General features: G+C 41.9%; 2 protein-coding genes across 4 annotated transcripts; both read right to left on the reverse strand.

The window, feature by feature from the left end:
* Positions 1 to 300: 300 nt before the first annotated feature.
* Positions 301 to 6,030, reverse strand: LOC145448838 (uncharacterized). Its single transcript, XM_080327292.1, has one exon. The coding sequence runs from the start codon at positions 6,028 to 6,030 to the stop codon at positions 301 to 303; it is 5,730 nt and encodes a 1,909-aa protein (XP_080183418.1).
* A 4,216-nt stretch (positions 6,031 to 10,246) lies between these two features.
* On the reverse strand, positions 10,247 to 22,808 carry LOC145447743 (organic cation transporter protein-like). Of its 3 annotated transcripts, none has more exons than XM_080326000.1 (11): positions 17,978 to 22,808; positions 17,763 to 17,915; positions 17,232 to 17,335; positions 12,912 to 13,066; positions 12,645 to 12,834; positions 12,467 to 12,578; positions 12,253 to 12,403; positions 12,018 to 12,185; positions 11,111 to 11,219; positions 10,941 to 11,040; positions 10,247 to 10,467 (listed from the first exon to the last, which is right to left on the reverse strand). In XM_080326000.1, the coding sequence occupies exons 1-11, from the start codon at positions 18,290 to 18,292 to the stop codon at positions 10,354 to 10,356; spliced, it is 1,671 nt and encodes a 556-aa protein (XP_080182126.1). In that variant the 5' UTR covers positions 18,293 to 22,808; the 3' UTR covers positions 10,247 to 10,353. The 3 variants fall into 3 exon arrangements, with proteins under 3 accessions (XP_080182126.1, XP_080182128.1, XP_080182127.1); XM_080326002.1 differs by having other exon boundaries at positions 18,168 to 18,302; XM_080326001.1 differs by lacking the exons at positions 10,941 to 11,040; positions 11,111 to 11,219.
* Positions 22,809 to 25,811: the final 3,003 nt, after the last annotated feature.

Raw genomic sequence — 25,811 nt, forward strand, 5'->3', positions numbered from 1 at the left:
AAGCAGTCCAGAACATACAATACGGAATAGCTTGTTCAGAATATAGTTAAATGGCGAGATTCACAAGATTGCTTGCTCGTCCGATATAGAAGTCGATTGGCGAGAAATGAAACAGGAACCGTGAGACACGAAGAAAACCGAGAACGGACGCCGCGACAATTAAATTAACCAATCAAATTAAACAACAATCAATCGATTAGACGTAAAGACCGACGTGAAAACCGACTAGCCGCGAAATGCTTGTCGCCGAAATATCCGATTCCCGCGTCGCAATATCCTCCCCCCCTTGACCGACAGTAGTCAGTCAACAGGTTCCAACAGATGAATTTTCTGAATGGGACGAGTCAATATACTTTTTGCCGTTTTCAACTTGAGCGTCCTTACAAGGCCATCTTTGCCTTCAATCGTATCGATGACTCGTGCAGTGAGCCAACTCGGTCTATTTAGCCCGTCTTCTGCAATAAGGCAAACATCTCCTTTCTTCGGGGCTCGTTGCTGAATGTTCCACTTGTTTCGTCGAAGCAGCGAAGGGAGATACTCCTTGCTCCACCTTGTCCAAAAGTGTTTGAGCAGTGTCTGCAGATATCGGAACCGCTTCGTAATGTTGGCGCGTGTAGGCAAGTACGGTAGTTGACCGAGCGGACGTCCAATGCAGAGATGAGCCGGCGTAATAGCCTGCGGATTCCGGGAGTCGGCTCCCAAATAGGTCAGCGGTCTTTGATTGAGTGCGCATTCGATGTCTGTAAGTACGGTATACATTTCAACGTAGGTTAGACTGGCCTTACCCAATATCTTCCGGAGCGGCTCTTTGAGGGAGCGATTCATTCTCTCGTAGAACGCTCCGCGATGGGGCGCACGCTCTACTATGTACTTCCAGTGAATACCATTGTCGGTCATGAACTTCTGCAATTTTTCGTTATCAGCAGTACCTTTGAATAGCGCACGGATGGATAGTCTGATGATCTTCTCAGCCTTCTTGAAGGTTTTCTGGTTGTCGCTGATTATCTCTCTGCACCAACCTCTTCGGTTCATCATGCGTCTCAATGCAGCTAAGAACTCTTCAGTTGACATACTGTTCGTTAATTCAAAATGAACCATCCTACTGTGGGGACAGGTAAACAGACAGATGTACGCCTTCTGCATAGTTTTGGTACCAGTGTCGATATAAACGGGACCCGTGAAATCAAGACCCACTTCTGAAAATGCAGGAGCTACACAAATTCTTTCTGGGGGCAGTATTCCCATTTTCTGGGTCAAGGGTTTCGTGCGCCAATGTCGACATGTGATACATTTACGTAGGGCTCGCCTAACCTCGCCCCGAATATGGATAATACTGTAATACTCGCGGATGATCGCAATAGTGGTATCCTGTGGAGAGTGGGAATTCGTAGTATGAACATACAAGATGAATTTTTCGACGAGAGAATGTTTTGAAGGAAGTATTACGGGATGTTTCGCGCACTCCGGTAAATCGGATAGTAGCAAACGATTTCCTGCTACAATTAATTTGCGATCATCATCGCACTGAGGGTCCATGTTGATAAATATGCACTTACGCGACACGTCTTTACCACCTTGAAGATCGTCAAAGTCGCCTGCGAATTCGGCTCGCTGTACGAGGCGCCATAAATGATCTCTGGCAAGATTGTACTCATTCGGTCCAATTAGGTCGTCGTTGCAATGCGGGTCCAATGCCGAAAAGTTGCGATTCTTCCAACGAAGAATTCTCGCGGTGATACGAACGATCTTGTTGAAGTCGCTGTAATCTTTCTCAAAAAATGGAACCGAATCTTTAATATGAGCAACAAGGACATTACTTGCACTTTCCAACAACGGGGTGTCCAAAGTCATATTGTTAGGGAAAATTTTTGTTGGCCAACATGACTCGTCCTCAACTAGCCAATGCGGTCCATACCAGTATACGCTACTCGACTTCAAGTCGTGGAGACTCATGCCTCGACTGTGTAGGTCTGCTGGGTTCTCGCAACCGGGGCAATGACGCCAGGCGTCCGGCGAGACAAGATCATGTATTTCCTGCACTCGATTTCTCACGAAGGTTTTCCAGTATGTACTCGGCTTGGCGAGCCAGGCGAGAGCAATCTGCGAGTCTAACCACAAATAAATGTTGTCGACAGTTAGAACCGAGGACCAAGCGTCTAAGCAATACCGAACTAGTTTAGCGAGACAATGTGCCGACATTAGTTCTAGTCGCGCAACGGACATCGCTTTCAAAGGAGCGACTCTCGTTTTCGACATCAGGTAACGAATCACGACTGTACCTTCCTCGTCCATGGCTCTGAGGTATAGGACGGCGCCGTAAGCGGCTTCAGATGCATCGGCGAATCCGTGGAGTTGAATGTTCTTCAAACCAAGAAGCCCAACGAATAGATACCTTGGTATCTTTATAGATTCAAGCGAGGCCAGTTCCTCTGTCCATTGACGGTACTTGGTGGCTGTGACTTCATCGACTTCATCGTTCCAATCCAATTTCTTTCTCCATAAATCCTGGAGAAGAATCTTGACGCGAACTACAAAGGCTGCAAAATACCCGAAAACATCATAAATTTGACTGACTTTGCTCAGCATGGTTCTTTTAGTAACCAATTTGTCTTGTTCGCAGAGTTTTGGAGTCACGTTACAATACATCAGATCATCAAGAGTATGCCATTTCAGCCCTAACGAAGAGGCTTCGCCACACTTAGCATCGTCTAAATCCAGCTCGCAGTTTGGCAATCGTGCGTGCTTCGGAATTTGTTCGATCAACTCACGGCTATTCGATCCAAATTTGACCAACGTCCATCCACCTGCCCGAAAGAAATCAACTAATCGGCGTTGCAATGCGAGTACTTCGTCAACGTTATCACCGCCAAGATGAACATCGTCTACGTACATGTTTTTCTCAATTATGTTCGAAATTTCTGCATCCTTTCCCTGCAAACGAGAGTGATGCAGAATGGTCTGAATTGCAAGAAACGGACTGGAGGTAATGCCGAACATAACCCGGGTCATAACATAAACATCGGGTGGTCGAGTAGAGTCACAATTACGCCAAAGATATAATTGGTACCTTTGATGGTCTGGAACAACACCTGTTTGGCAAAACATCTTTTTGATATCCCCGCTGAGCGCAATCCTGTGAGTACGAAAACGAAGTAACACTGACGCAATATCAGGTAGTAAGTTCGGCCCCTTGAGTAGACAGTCGTTCAGTGACAAACCTTGGCAATCTCGAGCACTCGCGTCGAATACTATGCGAAGCTTAGTGGAGGTACTGGATTCTTTGAATACCGGGTGGTGCGGGACAAAGTAATGAGGGAGCTTACCAATCTCTTCGAACTCGTCCTGAGTTAATTTTCTCGAGAACCCGTTTTTCTCATATTCCATGATTGCGGCGTCGTAGTTTCGCGACTTCTCAGGATTCCTGCGCAGCGTCTTCTCTGCTGAAAGCAATCTTGAATAGGCCTCGCGGTAATTGGATTTCAAATCCGGCACGTCACGTCTGAATGGCAAGGAAACAACGTATTTAGAGCCGTCAAACTGAACCGACCTATCGAACTGTTCCATGGCATCCCGTTCGTCTGCAGTAGGAATAGTCTTCTTGTCACAAATACCGATGCTATCTTGATCCCAAAATCTTTCCAACTTGTCGTTCAACGACTGCCATGGATCTGACTTCAATGAATCGTCATTTGGTGTAGTTGTGAGAAGTAGACAACTAGACGTGTTACTCCTATCTTGTTCCAGTTTAACGCAAGGACCAGCCAGCACCCAGCCAAATATAGTTTTGATCGCATAAGGCCCCATTTCCGGAACATCAGGACTAATCACCTCTCCCTGCATCAGCGAAAAATAGTATCGCCCTCCGAGAAGAATATCAATGGTCCCATTATTCCTTGGAAGGGGGTCGGCAAGGTTCAGACCCTCTAAGTGAGAAATTTGACTAGCGCACAGATCTACATTTCTTAAAGGCGCACAAATCACGCCTTCTTGAACGTAAGCCTCAACACTAACGTTTTCGAAGCCATCAGTGGACTCTAGCGTGAATTTTACAACGTCCACAACACTTGAAGCAGAATTACCTCCAAATCCACTAATGTCCACGCAATCGCTTTTAGTTGGCGTTAGCTTCAACGAATCTGCTAGTCCACGGGTTACAAAGCTCTTCTGGGAAAAAGAGTCGAATGCGATTCTAACCTGTTTCCTTTCGCCATTGTGGTTGATGCTTCCTAACGCAGTAGGCAGTAATGTGTCGATGTCCGCATCTCGCAAAACAGGGGCGGAAAGAGGTTTGTCAATGGTTGAGACCATACACTTGACGTCACCCAATGGTTCCCCAGAAACGTGTAGCAATTCGTGATGGGGTTTCCCACAGCCCGCGACGGAACAACGCTCCTTACATTGGTGGAATGTCTTCGGATGACCTTCATGCCCTTTCGGAGATAAGCATCTGAAACATACTTTTCCAGGCTTATTCATGACCAAGTCAGCCATTCGCTGGGGGGGAGTCAAATTCAAAAACTCGTCACAGTATTTTAACATATGAGCACTCGAGCAGTAGCTACAGCATGGCGTTACGGACTGCGTTACCAGGGATTGCGCAGAAAACGATTTTTCAACTTCACCGGCAACGCAACTACTCAGTTTATCTTTATGTTGCGGCTTGTCACGTGCGTCAGTAGGGCGACGCCCACTCTGCGACTGCAAGGACTCCATCGTCGCCAACTCGGTTGTCAGAAATTCGAACAAGAGATCGGAATCAGGAACTTCATCGTCATCGATCATAGGACTAATTTTCCTGATCCAACGTTCGCGCAACGTACCCGGCAGCTGAGACTCGAGTACCTGTGTAAACAGTTGGTCCCAAGAGACGTCATACTGCGTTAATATCGCCCTTTTTGCAGTGGCGGCATCGAGTAGCCTCCTGACTTTATCGATCTTAAATTCGACTTTCTCACCTTGCAGCAAGTCTTTGATGTGATTTCTCACTATGGCTTGTTTCTTCCCGTACCTTTTAAGGACAGCGTCCACGGCAGGCTCATAACTCACGGCCGTCGAAGGGAACCCATTAAGAAGGCCGGATGACGATCCTTTGAGAGCCGCCTTTAAATAAGTAATTTTGTAAAACCGACTGACCTTTGGATTTTCGTGAACCAGCGGCTCGAATGACTCCCAAAATGAGGGAAATGTCAAAATGTCGCCGTTGAATGTAGGCGGCACTATTCCACTGGGGAGCGATCCGGCGGCTTTCTCGGCATCCTCGGCAGCTTTAAGTGATGCAGATTTCGATTTGGCAAGAGGGAGGTGTGCCAGATAAATTTCTTTCGAGCTTCTCATGCCATCAACGATTTCGGTCTTTAAATCACCCTCGTTAAGCTGGTCGATTTTGGCATCAACGAAGGTCTTGAGATCGGTCATTGCTATATCTACTGATCGTATGAAGACGTTGATCTCTTCGAAAGAGGTGGGGTTCCGATATTTATTTTCCAGCGCTTGCAAAGACTCGACAACCTCGGCATGCATACGTCTGAATTTTCTTATAATGACCTCAGGTAGACATGGATCGCCGTTACTTGCCGATGGGTGGCCCGAGTTGAGTTGGTCTTTTGATGACTTCTGTCGAATTTCTTCCAGTTGCAGTTGAAACCGTCTTTCGCTTTCCTCACGCTCCAGCACCTGTCTCTGCTTGAGCTCTTCAAGCTGCAACTGAAACTTGCGGTCGGCATCTTCACGATCTAATTGCTGCTGCCGGCGATCAGCTTCACGATCTAATTGCTGCTGCTGGCGATCAGCTTCACGATCTAATTGCTGCTGCTGACGATCGAGATCTTGCTGATGCTTCATCATCTGAAAAAGCATGACCAGTTCAGATGGATTTTCAGTGGTGCTCAATGGAGAGGGCGTCGACTCTTTCTTTTGCGAGGGTTTGTTGGAATCGCGGATTTTTCTTAATCGCTCTGTCAATACAGCTTTGCTTCCACTGGTAGCTTCGCCAAGAACTTGTAACTCGGATCGTAAATCGTCGACCGTCATCTTAGCTAGTGGCTTCCAAGTGGGTGCCAAGGTTGGAGACTTGCGAGAATCCGTTGGAGATTTAACAAACGACATCTCAAACGTAACGAAACTCCTTAAGTATTAACAGATTTAGTGACGAGCAGGGTCGATCGATCTTCGTAGGGCAGAAGAGTCTTGAATGTAGACTGCACATGCGGTGCCTGAATCGAAGAGCGTATCGAATATATCGGCTTAAATAGGCTTCTTGTGAATTATTCCGACGCGGCACTGAAATCAATGAGTGGCGCTTTATCAGGTGTCGGGATCCTGTCTGCTGCACACTAAATCTGGCAATGGGTACTAGCAAGCGTTGTGTATCTCAAATCTCTTCTGTTTCAAATACAAGCAGTCCAGAACATACAATACGGAATAGCTTGTTCAGAATATAGTTAAATGGCGAGATTCACAAGATTGCTTGCTCGTCCGATATAGAAGTCGATTGGCGAGAAATGAAACAGGAACCGTGAGACACGAAGAAAACCGAGAACGGACGCCGCGACAATTAAATTAACCAATCAAATTAAACAACAATCAATCGATTAGACGTAAAGACCGACGTGAAAACCGACTAGCCGCGAAATGCTTGTCGCCGAAATATCCGATTCCCGCGTCGCAATAGGCATAATTTATGGCCTTTGATTGCTCAGCATGAAGCTTGAGTGGATGAGTCAAGGGTGAGCTTTTCACCACTCGTATACACTACATTGCTTTGTTAGTCTAAAAAAGCTCCGCCTTGAACTCATTATTGTGAAATAATTGTAAATAAATGTAAGAACCGCATGAATTGATTGTATAACTAGATTCCATGCTCAGGCGGTGCAACGTCAGTAGTTACAAGACATGCACATTAGGGGTATGACTTGAAAAATAAATTGCCTGTAACAGGAATCAATGAACATTTTGGCATAAATTGAGAGATTTTTGTTTAAACAGTCTTAACTTTTGTGAGTTTACAAATCACGTCACAGAAGTTCATCATTTGTGACTACAGGACTCACAAAATTTTGCAGTTTTTTCAAGTCATAACCATAAATGGCTAAATCCTTAATGTACATGCACAGCTCGCTAACAAAACTCCTTTCTCCACTTCTCATCCGCATCCCATTCACTGAAACCGCGCTTGAAATTGTTTGAACTTGGCTCGAATTGCTATAGCATTTGATTGTTCCAGTTGTAACATTAGGTGACGTTTAAAAAGTCAGCTTGTATACTTCAGCATTGTGGCATAATATGGCCTGAGTCGTCGCTAGTTATCACATACATATATAACTTTACGGAAATGTAGGGTTGGAATTAGGGTTGGATTTAAATCAAATGTTTGTTTAAAACACTTTGTTTTGAACATGTTAAAACACAGTTTTAAACAAAGGCCTTTTGGAAAAAAACAATTTTTTTCAAGTTGTATAATTATGCTATAATTGTGTAAATACTTTCCAAAAACATGTTGCATGAGCCTGTGGACGAGTATACCACCCGATATATAGGCGACGTATGCGATATGGGATGGTTGGAAGTGGAACCCTCAAAATAGTCGGTTCAACAGCTATATTACGTATATATTGCATCAACGGAGCTATATTCACCCTATATTTTCAATTGTCGATGCCAATCCACTATGATGTCAAAATTGAATATTAGTGACGTCATGGCATAATAAAAAACAAAACAATAAACAATAAAAACATGTTTTAAACAAGGGCCTTTCAAATTTATTTTTGTTTTATGCATGTATTATGCAACGCCGTGCTTATTCTTCGTCACGACGGACCTAAAACCCCGGCCAAGAGGACGGAGTCCGTGGATGCAGGAATTAAAATGGTGCGACGCGGAGTGACAGCACATGCCCAGGAAATCATTTTATATAAGGCAGCGATATCGGCATTCAGAATTCTGTAATCAGCATTCTCGTATAGGGCGCATAGCGTTAGGCCTAAACACTTTTTGGATGTCGTACACGACATTCGTTTTCATATTTCTGTAGCCATCACGTGTTCGTTTACGTCTGTCATAGGTATAGATTCGACGACATTACAGCAAATCAGAAGCAGAATATTGGAATATTATTGCGTATTGGCTGACTGCTGCTGGTTGATTTCAGTTCTTCGACTTTTGTCAACATTTTTGGCTGCGTGTTTCTTTCAGATACAGGCAAGCGATGCCAGCTAAGATAGCTGTGATCCCAAATATTACCTGACCTGCAGATGAAGAAAGTCGTGATGAGTTATTTCACTTACATAATGCATTATATAGTTATATATCTATCTTCAATGCATAGTACATGTAAGCATGGGAATCGTCGCACATATGGATTTCATTGTCGGTCTTGCACTATTTTGATATTGACATTCACAAATTTATGTTGTGAGTTCGTATGCTCGTGACCAGTGAAGGCTTGAGCTATAAACTCTTGTGAGTTAAGTGTGCATCGTTCTGCTCTTTTTATTGCTAATACGGTGGCACACTTTAGGGCAGAGGTCTCAAACTCAAATGTGCGTGCGGGCCAATTTCCTATTTTTGATGGCCCCGCTGGCCGCACCACCAATAATAGGGGAATTCAATGTATTTCAAAGTAGGCCTTATTTCCGCGTTTCGAGCATAGGTCTACTCCTGATAACTAGGCTATATTGGCATGTCATTACGGAAGTCAAATAGAATCAGCGTTTGATTTTACCTTCGAATGTTGGAACAGATCAATAACAACTTGAACATAATGAATCTGTGCAATAACAATAGAAATGTGCAATCGCCGAAGTCCGTTGGTGTTACAGCTGTGAAGCGTAGGCTACGACTAGTTAATACTCGCCACATTAAATTGGCGACAATAACATATATAAAGCTACCCAATATGACACGGGATGTAACCAACTATACATCAAATGGCCAACATAATGCCAATGTCGGTTGCCATACCAACCCAACATGCTTAGATATCTAAATAAGCTACGCAACGCAAGCTACGACCTTTTGATATTTTACTATTTCTCCTACCAGTTTCATAGTTTGTTCATAGTGTCCTATATGGTGTGGACACAAGCAAATCTCACGGCTCAGTGAAATTGGTCTTTGTCACACTTTCCATTTGGTCAAAGGCAATTTGACGGTAATTTTTGACCGGCTTGTCCTGCATTAGCCTACATTTGATAAGACGGGTATCAATGGAAAGCTACCACGGTACTGATTGCGAAAATATAAATTTTATTCTGTTCGGGGCCCTGGTACTCGCCAAAATAAGCCTCAAATGTTGCATTTTAAGTGAGTTTGGTATTGTTACGCAACCGTGTCGTCTGAGCAGCTCAGGAGCAAATGCGCACGAGAGTGAGAGTGCTCAATCGCTTGCGTAACAATGACCAATACGCTTGCAGCTTGCGGTGCTCCTCGCATGCTCCCAGACGTCATTGCTGCATCACAATACCAAACTCACACACGATGCAACATTCGAGGCTTATTTTGGGGAGTTCCAGGAGCACCAACAGGATAAATTTATATTTTCGCAATCAGTACCGCGGTAACTTTCGATTGATACCCGTTTAATAAAATTTAGGCTGATGCAGGACAAGCCGGACAAAAATTACCGTCAAATTGCCGTCGACCAAATGGAAAGTGTGACGTACACCAATTTCACTGAGCCGTGAGATTTGCTTGTGTCCACACCATATAGGACACCATGGTTGTTGCGTGCGTGGTTGTACCAAGTCACGGCATTCCGAGTTACAAAAGTCCTTCTCTGATTGTAACGTTTGGCGTGACGAGTACGAGTACGAGCAATTCTACAGAGGTTCGCGCCCAAGTCCGAATCACAATTTTCAGTCACGAATCATCAACGGGTCATGTTTTACAATATTAAACAAGTAATATCAGGTAATAGTTCATCTTCCATTGAGTGGTAACTTTTGAAAGTGATGTATTAGTGAAGTTTGATGAGTAGTTTTAGAGCGAATTTTAAGTTATCAAAAATTGGTTGTAAAATATTGTCGAATACTTCGAAATCCAAAATGCCGTCGCGGGCCGCGTGTTTGAGACCTCTGCTTTAGGGTGTGTTTTCCTCCCTTCTCATACTTTGCTTTATCCGGTGTTGAGATATGGAATCCCAAACGAGTGCTAACAATGTTGTACAAATTAGCTAGAGTAGACTGGCGGGCATAGTAGAGATCTACACTTGACTATATAGCCTGGTAAAGCAGAATTGCTGAGCACATCTGTGAAAGTCAGGTTTATTTCGCAATACGAGCGAGTGCGATGGAGATACAGAAAACCCAAGAACCACCACAGGCTCTCAGTCTCAACTACGAAAAAAACTCTTCTCTACGAAAGAAACTCTTCGGCTTCTGAAATTGTAGTCATCAGCATCCGATCACGAGTTTCCCTCAATTTTAGGCTGGAAAGCCCTGCTAAGATTGATGTAAATCCGAATATTATCTGAAATAATTGAAAGTACGTAACATCACGTTTATATGCCAATTCTGGCTATCCGCCACACCATTACTTCCAAATAAATACAAAAACACTACTAAGTTATTGGTACAAGAATTATCATTATTCAATATCAATTCAATATAATATTTTTTTAAAGCAATTTATAAAAACTACACGTTCTAAGCTGTGTCTCATTACAGTTTGGACTTGATAGAAATTCTGATCGAAAAGTGGTGTACGATGTCAGGCTATACATATACACTATATACATACATATCGTGCGCAAACGGTCGTTTATCCATTCAGCATTTCTCAAACTGAATACCCTTGCTAAAGATAGAGCGACCTTGTGCGCCAAAACACAATTAGATTCGTTTTGATAAAAGCAATATCATACGACATCACGAGGTAATTCTATTCCAGCAATAGCCGTCTATGTTATCCTTCCAATTATTCAGCATAGCATATATACTTACTCCAGGAAGCCAACTCAAATAGTACTGAAGAAAAAGTGTGTATGGTGACAATATTACGGCGATAACGGACGCCAGTGAACCAAAACTAATAGCGGTTGCTCTGGAAAATGAAGCGATTTTATTCAAAGTTATGCCATATCTTGTATTAACCGTTCGGATGACCAATTCACCTTAGTACCGTCGGATATAGTTCAGAAGAGAACACGTATATGATTGAATATGACACGGATATAGCCAGTTTGCCGAGTAACGCTAAAGCAGTTCCAATCGCCCCAAATGCTAGATGCAAAGGAAGTGAACAAATTAGTTGATAACAATTTCGTTGGCTACTATATATCTAGCAATCTATTAGCACTCATATGGTTGTGTTTAGGGCTGGATTTAAAACAAATGGTGTTTTGAAAAATTTCTTGAAAACATGTTTTAAGTTTTAAACAGTATTTTAAAGAAAAGGCCATTTGTAAAAAAATGTGTTGTATAATTATACCATAATTGTGAAAATACTTTCGAAAAAATATGTGGAATAAGCCTACGGACGATTTCCACCCCATGTAATCGACTTATAAGATATGGCATGGTTGAAACTTTCGAAATCGTCGTCGGTTCAACACTTATAGCACCTAGATATATATCATTGGTACTTAATGGATGTTCTGATGATTATTACCGCCGACCGAAAAATGCTGCATAACGATATAGCCATGGTTAACGATATTTTGGTCCGTTTATGACAGAGATCGGAAGCCTTTTTCGTGAGCCATATTTAGCCTATATTTTCAATTGGTCGATGTCCATCCTCAATCAACTATGACGTCACAATTAAATATTCGTGACGTCATGCCTAAACAAAAAACACAACGATAGCAAGTAATGAAGGAGGAATATGTTTTAAACATACTTGTTTTAAATTGATTATTGTTTTAAATTCAACCCTATAGAAAGTCCGAGGTTTCTAATCGCGACAAGAGTTTAGCCGATGGGCCCGCTATCGTTCGGTCCAAAGATATATGGCGTGCCTCACTAATACGAATCGTAACGTCAGCTATGATATCACAATTCCTTGGTATACGGACTTACCTGGCCAACAGTAATTCACCACGCTGGCAGCAACGCACATGAAGCCAGCAAGTACAAATGAAACACAGGCTGAAACCGGTCTTCCCAGTCGATTCAGTACGAGTATCGAAATGGGGCACGCCACGATCTCAGCTATACCGCTCAACGCATTGTTCACGTATACATCGCCTGGATTGAAACGTTTCATATAAAGGGTGCGACAATACTTCGCTCAAAACGAAACGACAAAACCTACCCGAAAGAGAACCAACGTTCAAGGATAGACCGTAATAAGTCAGCGACACAACAAACCAGCAGAATGTAGTGATCAGGGTGACTCGGCGAATACCCCTAGTTTTGAAGAGCGTTACAGTTGAATAATAATTCCTTCCGGTGTCGGCTTCTTTCTGCAAGTCCAGGTTTAAAGAATGGCGTTACATTTCCAACCTTTGGTCTCAATTTCGTATTACGTGAACAAGCGACTTCGACCAAACGTCTTCAGGTAAATTTACTCCATTTCTCTTTGCCATCAAGATACTGTTTTCTTTGGCTTTAGTGCATCTTCCGTTTGTGAAAAGCCACCTAACATATAGCACGGCGTAAACGTTACACCCTACAAAATAATTTAAATATATGATTTCATTTCACCTTGGCGATTCCAACATGATAGGCCACATGAGCAGAAATGGTGCGGACACTAATGATATTGCCAACTGCAAATCTTTCCAGTCTCTCCATATGTACGCCATGGCAGATAAGATAGTGTATCCACTCGCATAAGCGGAGTGGTAGGCGGTACCGATCACGACACGCCATTTGCCGAACACGATTTCCATTGCTACAGAATAAAAATGAAAAGAATCGAGTGCTAAGCGTGCGAAAATAATCGGTGTGGATGTTCTCCAAATATCTCACCGTACACAAACCCCACCGAAAACGTTACGGTGCCACCAACAGCAATCAGAAATCTTGTCACCGACACCATCACCAGTGACTGGGAAAATACACATGCGATTCCACTGGCAAGAATTAACAGAGTACCAATCATCATTGGAGGGAGCCGTCCGAAGCTGTGAGACAATATGTATGTATATTGTGTATGTATGTAGATTGTAGAGCTAAATCTATAACAGTTGTTCTTGACCGATGTTCTTTGGAACACTAGGTGCTCCCCCTATAAGCCGGTCTCAGAGGTTCCGTGGAGGTCAAGACACACACTTAACTCAAAAATATGATTGTGATGATAATACTCCTGTTAGGGTTGTTCAGAATTTCAAATTGTCTTAGCTTTCAGTCCGATTCCCATATGCCTTACTTTAAAATCGTATTCTAACTACTTTTTTCTTCAACTCATTCCGTGCATCTGTGTATATGTTGAGCTGAAAGAATATCGACAGGAAATGGGAGGTTTCCCTATGTAATTTGAGTACCGCGATTTTACCTAGCCTGCTACAATGCAATAAATACCATGGTAAGGGTTACCGTATGTCGTCCTTTAGGAGGATCTGTCCTCCATTTTCAGGAAATTGAAAATGTCGTAGGGGACGCCTATAAATGTCCTCTTTTTTAGCAATTCGTCTACCTTCCCAGTTTTTACAGCTAGGCTAATGGACAGGTTCAACGGAAAATCGGCATAAATGACGCAGAATAGGTAATGTGGACATTCGAGCGGGTCATTTGGGATTCGAATCACAATGATGAATTTTTTTTTATAGAACACACCACAAAAGTAACGTAAATTGCGTGTAATTCGGGAGTCGAGTCACAGTGATGAACTTTTTTCAGCAAATTTTTCAAAATAAGTTGTTTTCAATTAAGGTAAACTAACTTTTATGATTTTTACAAAGTATGCTATAGTTTCCGGATTCCGGTGGTGGGGGAGATAGCGTAGTGGCAACGATAATCGCATACGAATCTGGCGGACCGAGTTCGATTCCCGTCGGAGGTTCATCTGGGCTCCTCTTCCCCCGCCGTCGCCGTTCTTACGGCGATAGTAAAGCCGAGAAAAAGACCCGACGAAGGAAAGCACTCACAAGGAATGGAAAGAACTAGTAGAAAGGGCTGCGGCTTCAAAAATATCTACATCGAAAAAGAACTGTGACATCGGGCACTCTAGGCCGAGGTGGATGTGAAATTGAAAGGACCGCAACTGCGTGTCGTTCGACATCCTATCTGTTCAATTACATCGCATTGTGTCTTATCGCATTGTACATTGTGTGTAACTTGTTCAGATGAAAATTATAACCCAACGATTATTATATTATTATTATGGTGCAATATATGAGAATGATGTCCTGAACTCAAAATAATACCTGCAGAGAGGTTTTGCATCACCTCAAATCATGACAGATGAACAAACCCTGGTATTTATTGCATTTTAGTAGACTAAGTAAAATCGCGGCACTCAAATTATGGGGGAGTTCCCATTTTCTGCCGATATTCTTCCAGCGCAACATGGACACAGATGCAAGGGATCAGTTACATAAAAAAGTAGCTAGAATACGTTTTTAAAGTATAAGGCATTGGAAACGGACTGGAAACCACGACTTTTTGAAAGACGGGCAATTCTGAACAACCCTGACGCCTGTCTTGGCCATAATTGGCTGCATGTAATTAGGCCAGATCAGTAGTCGAATTGTAACTGTTGTGCTGCTGGTTACATCGCGTGCAGTGACGCATCAGGAGAGGTTGGGTTCGGAAGCGAAACCTCCGTACTTCTGAAATGTTAATTCCATCTCTAACAATTATAATTTCATCTGTAATTAAGCAATTAGTACTCGCGCTGTTGCGTTTCGACCGATCAATGAAAGGGAGCAGCAGAAGTCACACTGATGTACAAGTGTTTCAGCTTTGTGTGAAAATGATATTTTAATGGTTTTGTTCATTTAGCCCTCTGTTGATGCACAGTTCGATTTTTGCACCAGTAATCTATAGTAATGTATAAGATGTGTAGCTATAGATGCGTATTGTGGTGGATTTTTGTTTGTATGACTCGGCGAAAATTTTGGGTTCTTTGAGGCACGCAGATTAGCGTCAGTGTTCCTCGGGTCAGTAAAGGTTACGAACCACTGATCCAGTGCTTTTCAACCTGAGTGACGGCTCGCTCTCGTGCGAATGAAAAAAAATGCAGTGCGAATGACGAAGGTGGTGCGAATAGTGCGAATTAAAATCCGGATCAAGTGCGAATGAAAATCGTGAATAATTGGTAATTGTGGTGACGTGGAATAATTCAAATAAACCTAATAGGAAATTTAAGGTCAGTGTAACTTTTGTAGTGGCGACGCAATTGTACAAACTTGTTTAACTTACGATGTAGCACTAATCGTAGCTCTCACAAGCCGAGTGAATTGATATTTTCGCACTACAATTATTACGTAACCAAAAGCCTGGTTTGGAAGCCGGTGTAGTGGCAGCCATACAGTATATCAGCCAGTCTGAGCCTGTGACAGGCAGGAAAAATGACATCAAATCAACTTCTGCTTTCTTTCGCTAAACAATCATCATATTTTCGTAATAAATTTCCGATTAGCGCGAGGCACGAGGATAGAAGTAATACCATCTTTACGGACTCACATTTGCAAGTTACTGTAACGTAGGAGGACCCTTTTTCAAAATTTTCAGACTTACAATACCGGAGTAAAATCCGGAAAAAATGTTAAATTTAAATTTACCACGGACTTGTGGTCGGTTGACTAAAAAAAAAATTCCGGCTCAACTCCCGAAATACATATCCAAGGTCACTGTCTTGGGTTCTGTAGCCAATAAGCGAGACACGCAGAAAATATGGCTTTATCGTGAGAATTTATTACAAGATTTGTCCGACTGGTTTTTCTGGAAAACATGGTAGAAGACCATTGGTATGAACTAGTGTAGGGGAGTGCAACGAGTGAGTTCATGCCTATGAGACTCATTCATTTCAAGGCCAACCCATTCAGCGTCGAGGCACTCCAAGACCTAAAGTTTTGGCCAACAAACCGCTGATAAAATGCGGCGCCAAACATAAGCGGCGACATAACCTTGGCCAAAAAATGACCGTTGCTGGATGGCCAAACCTTTCCATGTGGATATGCTCCGTTGTCGGCACGGAATAGTCCCTTCTTGCAATCTGAGTAGAGTAATACAACTGCGAAAAGCGGAGGAATTTAATAACACCTAATTTGAAATCGCGTGCGTCGGACATGTTTTGTAGATCTGTGTTTGGGTGGAATTGTGTTGTGCACGGTCTGTATGTCATACATGTCCGTAAAATCATAGCATACTACTGTAATATTAAAAATGAATTCCTTTTCATGGGTGAGGCTCGGGTCGCGAGATGCCACAAAAACTCAGATCTTAGTAGCGGTATTCTAAAAAGTTGCCTAAACGTTATTAGACTGTTATCAATTCTCAAGATAGATTGATTGAGCTAGAGAGCAGAACACACAGTATCGTGCATGAGTTTATTTGCTTTTCTCATATACTCGCGAGACAGAGAATGTGAAGTCGCAAAAGAAAGAACACAAGTTGGCGCAACGTATCATAAGGTAGCGAGCTCAAATGTGCCTACTCTCCCTGATCGTTTTGGACCTTATTTTCCAAGACATAAGGCAAAAGTCTTAACACAAACATGTAGGCTTTTCATCCTTTCGACAAACTGTAGCCTCCGAGACCTTTGTGTCATCTCTCAAAAACGATTTCTGCCAGCAAGCATTTTTCACTGGCGAAAAATACGCTGTATTCTGAATAGCAGTGCAGAACAGTTTTTAAGACCTCGCCATCCAAGCGCACCTAGTAGACGTTCTTGTACAAAACCCAAAAACTGGTTTCGCCGAAAAGGGTTTTAGTGAAATATTTGAAATCAAAACGAGCGAAAAAAGTTGCCTTTTTCAATGAGACACTTGATAGCTTAAGCTTCATAGTAGCCAATTTGTTGCACATCTGAACAAAATGTTGTAAAGTATCTTAATATCTTCTTTTTGTACAACAATTTTCGGTCAGTTTGTGCAAATGAAAGTTATTTTACAAAAAAGGTGCGAATGGAGCTCAAAAAGGTTGAACAGCATTGCACTGATCTATAATAATATAGTTTACTAACCAGTGGCATGATTTGGTTCAGTATATCTTACAAAGGAAACACCACACAATCAAATCAAGGATCACCAAATAAACTATGGTGACTATATACATTTAACTAAACAAACGTCATCAAGACTTTCCCTAACTCACATTCACTGGATAGTGTACAATTGTACATACTTGTCGGAAATATTCCCAGCGATTAGGCTTCCCAGGAGGCTTCCCACATACATTACGGCAGTTGCACTAGTTCTCAATATACGTCTGTCGCATACCAAGTCCCACTGCGAAGAGCACATTTGGATTTTAGATCTGCAGGGTTCATACCCTGAGCGATAATACAGTTGTAGTTAAACCAACACACGCTAATATAATTACGTAGAGACGGCCGTATAATTATAATTACGGTTTTACGGCTGCATGTGCCCGTATATGACCCCAGGCCCAATTGAAATAAGAATGAGCAAGACTCCAACTTATAGGAAATGCTAAAAATCAGAGCTCTAGGTTCCCGGACAACCATTTATGACAGTGGTTCTCAAACTCAACGCCGATACCCCCTGGCTACGCCCCTGCAATTTTGTACTGTATACTTGTTGAATGATTTGGTATCGAAAATACTGTACAATAAGTGAGCGGAACCGAAATATCTAAATTAAGCGGAGTCGACTGTATTGAGAATTCCTCTGATTCAGTTTATTAGATTCTCACCTCGGTCACCATGGTGTTTCCAAAGACATCCGATTTGTAAACGTAAGATTCACAAGAAATCAGTGATACATTAGACGGGAGATCCGAACAATGCAATGATTCATCGCAGCACGTCGAATAGTTGCGATCAAACATTTTGCAGCCATTGTAGCCCTGTTTTTAAACAGTAAGTGGTCATAGCAGGGAGTCGACCGACACCGGTAACATATACTAACGTTGGCGACCGGTGGGGTTGATATATTGAGTAAATATTGATCTGAACAGTTTGCGGAAGTTGGATTACCATCCAAACCAGGTAAATGGCATCTATGCTGCGGAACTCCTAATAAAAATACGGCTCCGACCTCATGCATTCCTACTGGTATGCTCAGGTAAACTGCAAACACTGCTAGGAGTGCCTGGTACCTTCCCATGTTTCCAATATATTCCAGAATTTTATCAAAGTCGTAAGTAACGTTCGTCGTCTCACTCCACTCGCCGGTGCTTTTCAGTGGTACTCGTTCGTCCATCCCCTCCATCAGTTTCTCCATATAAATAAATCAGGCAGATAGCTATAACCTGCAGTCCTGGAAATGTTATTCAAATCTATGATGCTATATAGCAGTGGTTCTCAACCGGGGGTCCGCGAAGCATTTTCAGGGGGTCCGTGAAGCCTCAAAATAGTTGATAACCTAATTTTTACTTTTTTTTAAATCGAAAAATCACGAGGCATGGTAAAACTCCAGAGCTCACATCAATAGAATGGCCATCTGAGATGAAATATCGGACTGTGCAGACTCATTTTAATTGCTTAATTCCCAATAGCCTACTGATACAGATATTTTGCTGTTTAGAGATTCTTTGTTGGGGATTGTGGGAAAGAAGTTGGATGAGTAAGGTTCACGGTGACTTCGAAATATTTACAAAAATCCATTTTCTCCTGTGATATACTCAGGGGTGGTCAGTAACGAAGTACTTTTACTTTTTGGAAGTACTCAAGTCGTTTTCCTCTACTTCTGGTACTTACTCAAGTAGATCTGATTTTCTCTACTTCTAATTCTACGTCCTAATATCTTGTGATCTACTTACTTACTTTTCGCTATTTTTAGTTTGTCAAGTAGCAGTAGTTTAATCCCCCAATACGAAAGATAGCTTGAGGAATTTCGGGGCTGTTTTCACGGAGTACCAGCATTTAATATTCATAAAATTCAAGTGAAGCCCAGAAATTTTGTTGCGCTTCGCGCACAATGGAGTGACAAAGATGTTTTCGAGAAAGTATCAGCGAATGTAATTTAGGTACCGGATTGCTTGGTTCTGCTCACATCGTATTGTCGCCCATATCAAATATTTCATCACAGTAAATATGGCCAGCCATAACGTTTGAAACTACCGTTTCGTAATCTAGCAATTACTTATTATCATATCGTAATCTAGCAGCCCCTGACGTGTCCTGCTAATCTGGAAAATCCGGCTATTTTGAACGTTACCCCTGTTTTAGCAGATCACCTTTGAAGCTTCGTGGACAAAAGACATGACATATATTTTCCGCTTTTTCGAAGTTGTATTTGTATTTCACTTTCAATTCCGAGTATCATACTTTGAGTTCTATGATTACTTTCAGTTCTTTTGTCTGCAGAACATAAATGTTGAAGCATGAAAGCAAGTGTAATAATGCCTCTATTTTCCGAAAACAAAGCTACATTAAAAATAACTTTTACGATTCACAATATTTGTTACTAACGTATACTGATCGCGCAAAGTGATGAAACCGTATCCGATGCAAGTACGTATTGCTCTCCGCCTGAACTTGGGGCCTCATAATATGGGTTAGGGCGCCATGCCATGATATTTTTTTTTAACAGGGTCTTCGATTAAACAAAGGGTTAGTATCGCATTTTCATATCAATATCATAATTTGCATCCCACGATGCGAACGAATGCTAATTCTGTCGAAAATTGATACCTCCTGGGATGCATCAATACGAATCAAGCTCTTTGCACCTTTCGCATAGCTCAACTTGCAGCTTTTGACAGTCCCTGCGAACGAATTACGATCGTTTTCACAAATACTTACTTACTTGAGTAGATTTAAAGTCAATCAATTCTACTTCTACTTCAAGTAGTTTTAGGTGGCTTATGCAAGAAGTACTTCTACTCGTACTTGAGTAGATTTGTTCGTCGCTACTTCTACTTCTACTTGAGTAGCCTTCTTGACTACTTTGACCAACTCTGGATCTGGATATACTCAACCATTTTTGTCATGATAACTTCAAGATAAGCTGCTAGATAAAAATGACCAGGCTTGACGGTATATGTCCTTTCAAAAATATTGTTTGTCAAGTTTGGTGCTGTATTTGTTGCGATCATACCCAAATGTGCCGTCGAAAGCGTCACGCGGTATTATAACTTTCGCCACCACCTCTATTTGTGAAATGGATTTCGGCACTCGTTCATATCAAATCGAAGGCGCGGATTTTCAAGACACGACCACGTATTTCAGGAAGTGCCATTGCAGAATTCACTTTCTATAATAGAAGTCAACCAAATTTCTACATGAAATAGTATGATAATATTTTCAAGAGATGTCATTTTGCTGCTGTTTATCACTAAGCCTACAGCTGCACAAGACTGATGACGATTGCACGATAATTGAGCAAAATTTGAACTAAAAATTCGTGGGGGTCCGCGGGGTCCGTGATGGTCCAAAAGGGGTCTGTGAAAACAAAAAGGTCGAGAACCGCTGCTATATAGTGATAAGTCGCACGCACACCACAATATAGGCTACACTCGAGACAAAGCTTAGTATATGCTAGTGCACATAAAATCGCGTCAGCACTTCAGAGTGGTGTCCAATAAACAATATAGACATACGTCTTTGACGCACCAAATTATATGGTCACTTAATACATCATTATTCATTACGAATATATTTTGAAAGCGAGCGAATAACGAAATCCGCTAACTTCGAAATTCCTGCAGAGGTGGGACATAGATGATGTGTTCGTTAATATAATTGAACTTAGTGTAACACAATGCTCATACATTGCTTTTAAAGAGGTAAAATCTGCAAGTCACATCCTGTTCGCCACCATTCAAGCATTTCATATGGAATTATAGTGAATTTTAAGTTGCCTATGTAATAGATATTTCTGCGAAACAACATGATTCAAATGTACATGTACATGTTACTTGTCAATTTTATCGTGATACGTGACAGAGAGGATATTCTATTACTCGAATATTTTACAATTCACAAAATGCCAAAGTGGCAAATTATGCGGTTGGCTTGTATGAATCCAGGAAATCACTTAGTCGGAATAAGCAAAAATATTCCTAACCCACCATGCTCGTCTCTCGTAAGAGGTAACTTATAGCAACAGCGGTCCCTTCAAATTAGATGACAATGATACTTATACACGCGTGACGCGTGTATGCCTGACCAGACCATTGATCAGGTTAAAAAGCGAGCCGCTCACTAGGAACAGCCGTCTATTATGAAGTTAGTTATCGCTTTAGAGGTGAGACAAATTCGCTTCTCTGTCCGTCACTCGTCGGTCATCATACAGCTCATGAATATATATTTACGCGGCGATAATGTCCGCGGTCACAACTCACAACAATGCTGAGCCTTCTGTACAAATCTCAGCATACTGGCTTTATTGCTTCATTTGGATTTACTGGCTGACAGAAGCGGCAGTAGCAGGGTCAATTAAGCTTGTCGTTCATTAACTTAGATTGAAAATGTTATATCGAAACATTACGAACAACATTAGGTGAAAGTTGATGCACATTGCACAATCACAGCTTGTTTGTTTGTTTTGTGGTATTCATGGTGCTTGTCAACTACTATGGTCATTTACACCAGGCCGATATTCTTCATTTTTTATTCCGTAACTGCCGACTTGTAGCACGGCCCACTTCTAGGCTTTTTGTAAGACACCGGCTTACGCGGATGAGGTGGCGAGGCACAATCGCAGTGTTTCGACATGGTGAAATAAGCACTGAACTAGCTTCACTTTTCTTTCTGCTCCGTGCAATCAGACTTGGACAACTAGATAAATCTAGTCGCCAAATTAAACTGTATGGAGAAATGTCGATAATCTAATACTAATGTAATTTATGAAATGTCTCTGTGCTCTAATCCAGTCGTTCTCAACCTTTTTGTCTTCGCGGACCCCTTTGGACCGTTACGGACCCCGCGGACCCCGCAACAAAATGACCTTTCTTAAAATTTACGAAACCTTTATTATTTCAAAGCGAATTCTGTGGTTGCATTTCTTGAAATACACTGCCGCGTCTCGAAAATCCGCGCCGTCGATTTGAGATGAACTAGGGCCTAAGATCCATTAATTTACACAAAGATATAGGTGGTTGCGAATGTAATAATAACGCGTAGCGCTGCCAACGACACGTTTGGGTTTGATTACAGCATACATGGTACCAATATCATCATCATCATTTTAATAATATAACGTCCAGCCTAGTCATTTCTATGTAACAGCTCATCATGAAGTTATTCTGGAATAGCGGTTATGTATATCACAGGAGAAAATGGATTTTTGGAAGCGAATTTATTCCGAAACCTCAACAAAACATCTCTAATCATCAATATGTTTGTATCAGTAGGCGATTGGCAATTTGGTAATTAAAATGAGTTTGCACAGAAGAATATTTCATCTCAGACGGCCATTCTGTTTACGAGAGACCTTAAGTTTTAGCAGTTATGAAGCGAAACTGCTTCGTGATTTCTCTAATTAAAAAAATAGAAATTAGGTTATCACACATTATGCAAATTTTCGCGGACCCCCTGAAATTGCTTCGCGGACTCCCGGCTGAGAACCACTGCTCTTATCTAATTTCTGGTTTTCCTGAAAATGCTATAGGAGAATTGTAGTGGGAAACGAGCCATGCTTGATGTACAGTACATACATTAGCCATTGTCATGCTTATTTCGAATAATTTAATTCAGCAATTCAAATTCTAGTCTAATTTGAAAATAAAACTGTGTAGTGTACCTATAATTGTAAATCTAATTTGAAAAGGCCAACATTTTTTCTAGTTTTCCAACCCTGCAACCCATTTCAGTGAAGTAATATATCGTTGCACAGTTGCACACTAGTATACAGTTGTACACGATTCCTATATAAAGCGACGACTTAGGCCACATTATGCCACAATGCTGAAGTACATGCTGACTTCTTACACTACCAAATGTATTAGCTGGAACAATGAAATACTATAATGTTCTTTCCAATTCTCTACTAGTTGCTGACGATTACCCCTGACGAGTGTCAGCCGAAAATATTCGGGTTCACTTCAATATGAATATACTATTCAATTGTATATTGAAGCTCTGTACCTCCAAGAAGCTCTTATAATATTCCAATAAAATCAATATTGTCCGAGAATTTGCACGGAAATATAAGCTTACGCCTCAGCGGTCTAGGCTCGACCAGACATTGTACAGTCATCTCCCGGTTAAGTACGCAACTTGATCCTCAGTAGTTTGTGCGAACTTATGTGGTGGTGCGTACTTAACAGATATGCAGCTACCCAGTGATGGTATGCTTGCAGCTATGCACAAATTTTGAATTTGTTTTACGTCATTGACGATGCGTTGCCCACGGTCATTTTCTGTTGTGCGGTTTTGTATGCCCTTATTTTCTGATAACTGTACAGTACAGCCCAAGTAATTTGTTGGGTACAATTTTCGCGTTCGCATGATGTCAGGTAAAGGTAAGATTAGATGAAGTCATCGCAAAGTTGTGTGTGCCGTCCGCTCCGAGTAAAAGAAGTCTCGCCAGAGAATGACTCTGGTTGTCTGTGCAAATGCCACAGGAGCACACAAAGCTCCATGCACATTGATTGGAAACCTAAATCTCCGGCCTGTATAAAGAATCGGAGATGGCCCATCAAATATCTTAGTCAGCGTTCGATGGACGTGGACATATGTTGGAAATGGTTCAACCATAGTGTCCTATATGGTGTCGACACAGGCAAATCTCACGCCTCAGTGAAATTGTATCACGTCACAATTTCCATTTGGCTACAGGCAATTTGACGGTCCTTTTTGACCGGCTTGCCGAGCATTAAATTTAATAAAACGGGTATCAATCGAAAGCTGACTCTGCACTGATTACGAAAATATAAAAATTTTTTCCGCTCGTGGCCCTGGAACTCCCACAATCAGCATCGAATTTTTCATTGTTATGGAGATTGGCATTGGGACGCAACAATGCTGTCTGGCGAAACGAGAGAGTAGCTCAGGACGTAACAATGCTGTCTGGCGAAACGAGAGAGTAGCTCAAGAGAAAAAGAGCCAGACACCATTGTTGCGTCCCAATGCCAATCTCCATAACAATGAAAAATTCGATGCTGATTGTGGGAGTTCCAGTTTATATAGCTCAGTGGCTGCTATACTAGTCATTGGGCCATTACAATGCGGATCTGGTACATCCCATAGTACACCCCACCCGGGTGGTACACACGGTATACGACAGTGGCGGCTCGTCCTATAGGGCAACTGGGGCATTGCCCCACCTAAAATTCTGTTCAATAACAATTGTTTACCATTTACAGACGCACAGCAATCTATATATACCGAAATCACAGCGAAAATCGTATTCTTCTTGTCCTTTCGCTTGTAAATGCCGTTATCTAGCGAAGTCTCTGCGAAAATCGAATTCTCTTCTGCGTTTTCGCTTTGCGAATGCCTAGCCGGGGCATGCCCCGGTAGCGCTCATAACAAGCTTTCACTGCCTATTCTCTCAAAGCCGCGCACAATAAAGAAACGGTGATTTACTCTCTCCTATTCATAAAATTACCGAGCAACCGAGGCAAAATTGGTCTGTGCCCCTAAGGTGTGATGTAACAATCGTATCTATATCTGAACTCGGTTACCGTCATATGCGTTTAGTCGACCTTTGATGGTATAGGTCGATTTTGATGGTGTTTCACACCATGATAATTCTTGAAATTTGGTATGTCATGTCGTGGTGGTGGTATTTAACACTGCCCCAAGTTTCAGGGTTTCTACTTGAAGTTTAGGGTAGTAATTCCGTTTCCGAAGTTGAGTGTATGCTGATCCGTCATGTATCGCAAACAGATTTTACTCAAAAGCCAGTATTGGTATCCATTAATTTTGACAATGTTCCATACCGAGATCGGTCATGACATTTGGCACGGTAAGTCTTAATGTTAGTATCGAACGCTGTACCAAGTTTTAAGTTTGTCTCTGAACTATGTTAGTGGTAATTTCGTTTCCCAAGTCGAGTGAGAGCTGACTCGTCATTTATCGCTAACAAATTTTACGCAAAGCCGATATTGGTCTCTATTGATTTTAACGATGCTCCTTACTAAGATCCGTCATAAGCTTTTGCGCGGTATGTCTTGATTTTAGTATCGAACGCTGTGCCAAGTCTCAAGGTTGACACTCAATGAATAGGGCAGTAATTTCGTTATCAAGGTCGAGTATGGTAGAGATGTGCGCTGATCTGACACTTTAGCCTACAACGCGTTACGGATTTCACGCAAAAGCCGGTGTATCTGTGCTAACGTTAACTGAGATAGGTGATGAGATGATGATATCATGGATATCATGAAACAGTTTACTAACATTCTCGGTTTGCATTCAAATATTTACTTTTATATTATATTCTCCAATGTCAATTTCACCGTGAAATTGTGGCCTACAAGCCATTTGCTTACAACCCTCTGTCAAGCGCGATAGGCTGATAGCTATTTCGTTTTCGATGGCAGCTAACAGCTGATCACTTGATCAGCCTATTCTTCAGTAAATTTTACGCAAAATTCGGTGTTGGTCTGTTCGTATTAATTTTGACAGTGTACCATACCATGAGCCATGAGGCTACTTCTCGATGATGTCATGTAACAGTGTACTAAGTTTACGGCTTTCATCCACGTATTTATTCGGTTATATATTTTCCAAAGGCGATTTTGCAGCAGTCCTATAGACACTAGATCAGCGGTTCTCAACCTTTTTTGACACGCGCCCCCCTTGGCGATGGTCAAAAAAATTGCGCCCACCCTGATCCCCCTTACATTTATCGT

This window comes from Botryllus schlosseri, chromosome 10 (assembly GCF_051294905.1).
Source record: "Botryllus schlosseri isolate E-star chromosome 10, Bs_hap1, whole genome shotgun sequence".
Lineage (NCBI taxonomy): Eukaryota > Metazoa > Chordata > Ascidiacea > Stolidobranchia > Styelidae > Botryllus > Botryllus schlosseri.

What these genes read in the sequence shown, in the direction of transcription:
- LOC145448838 (XM_080327292.1), bottom strand. Translation starts at nt 6,030, where the DNA reads ATGACGGTCGACGATTTACGATCCGAGTTACAAGTTCTTGGCGAAGCT.
- LOC145447743 (XM_080326000.1), bottom strand. Translation starts at nt 18,292, where the DNA reads ATGGAGAAACTGATGGAGGGGATGGACGAACGAGTACCACTGAAAAGC. An exon ending in TTCGGTGGGGTTTGTGTACG is followed by an intron (nt 12,835 to 12,911) that starts GTGAGATATTTG and finishes TTTATTCTGTAG; the next exon opens with CAATGGAAATCGTGTTCGGC. An exon ending in GAACGTTGGTTCTCTTTCGG is followed by an intron (nt 12,186 to 12,252) that starts GTAGGTTTTGTC and finishes GTTTCAATCCAG; the next exon opens with GCGATGTATACGTGAACAAT.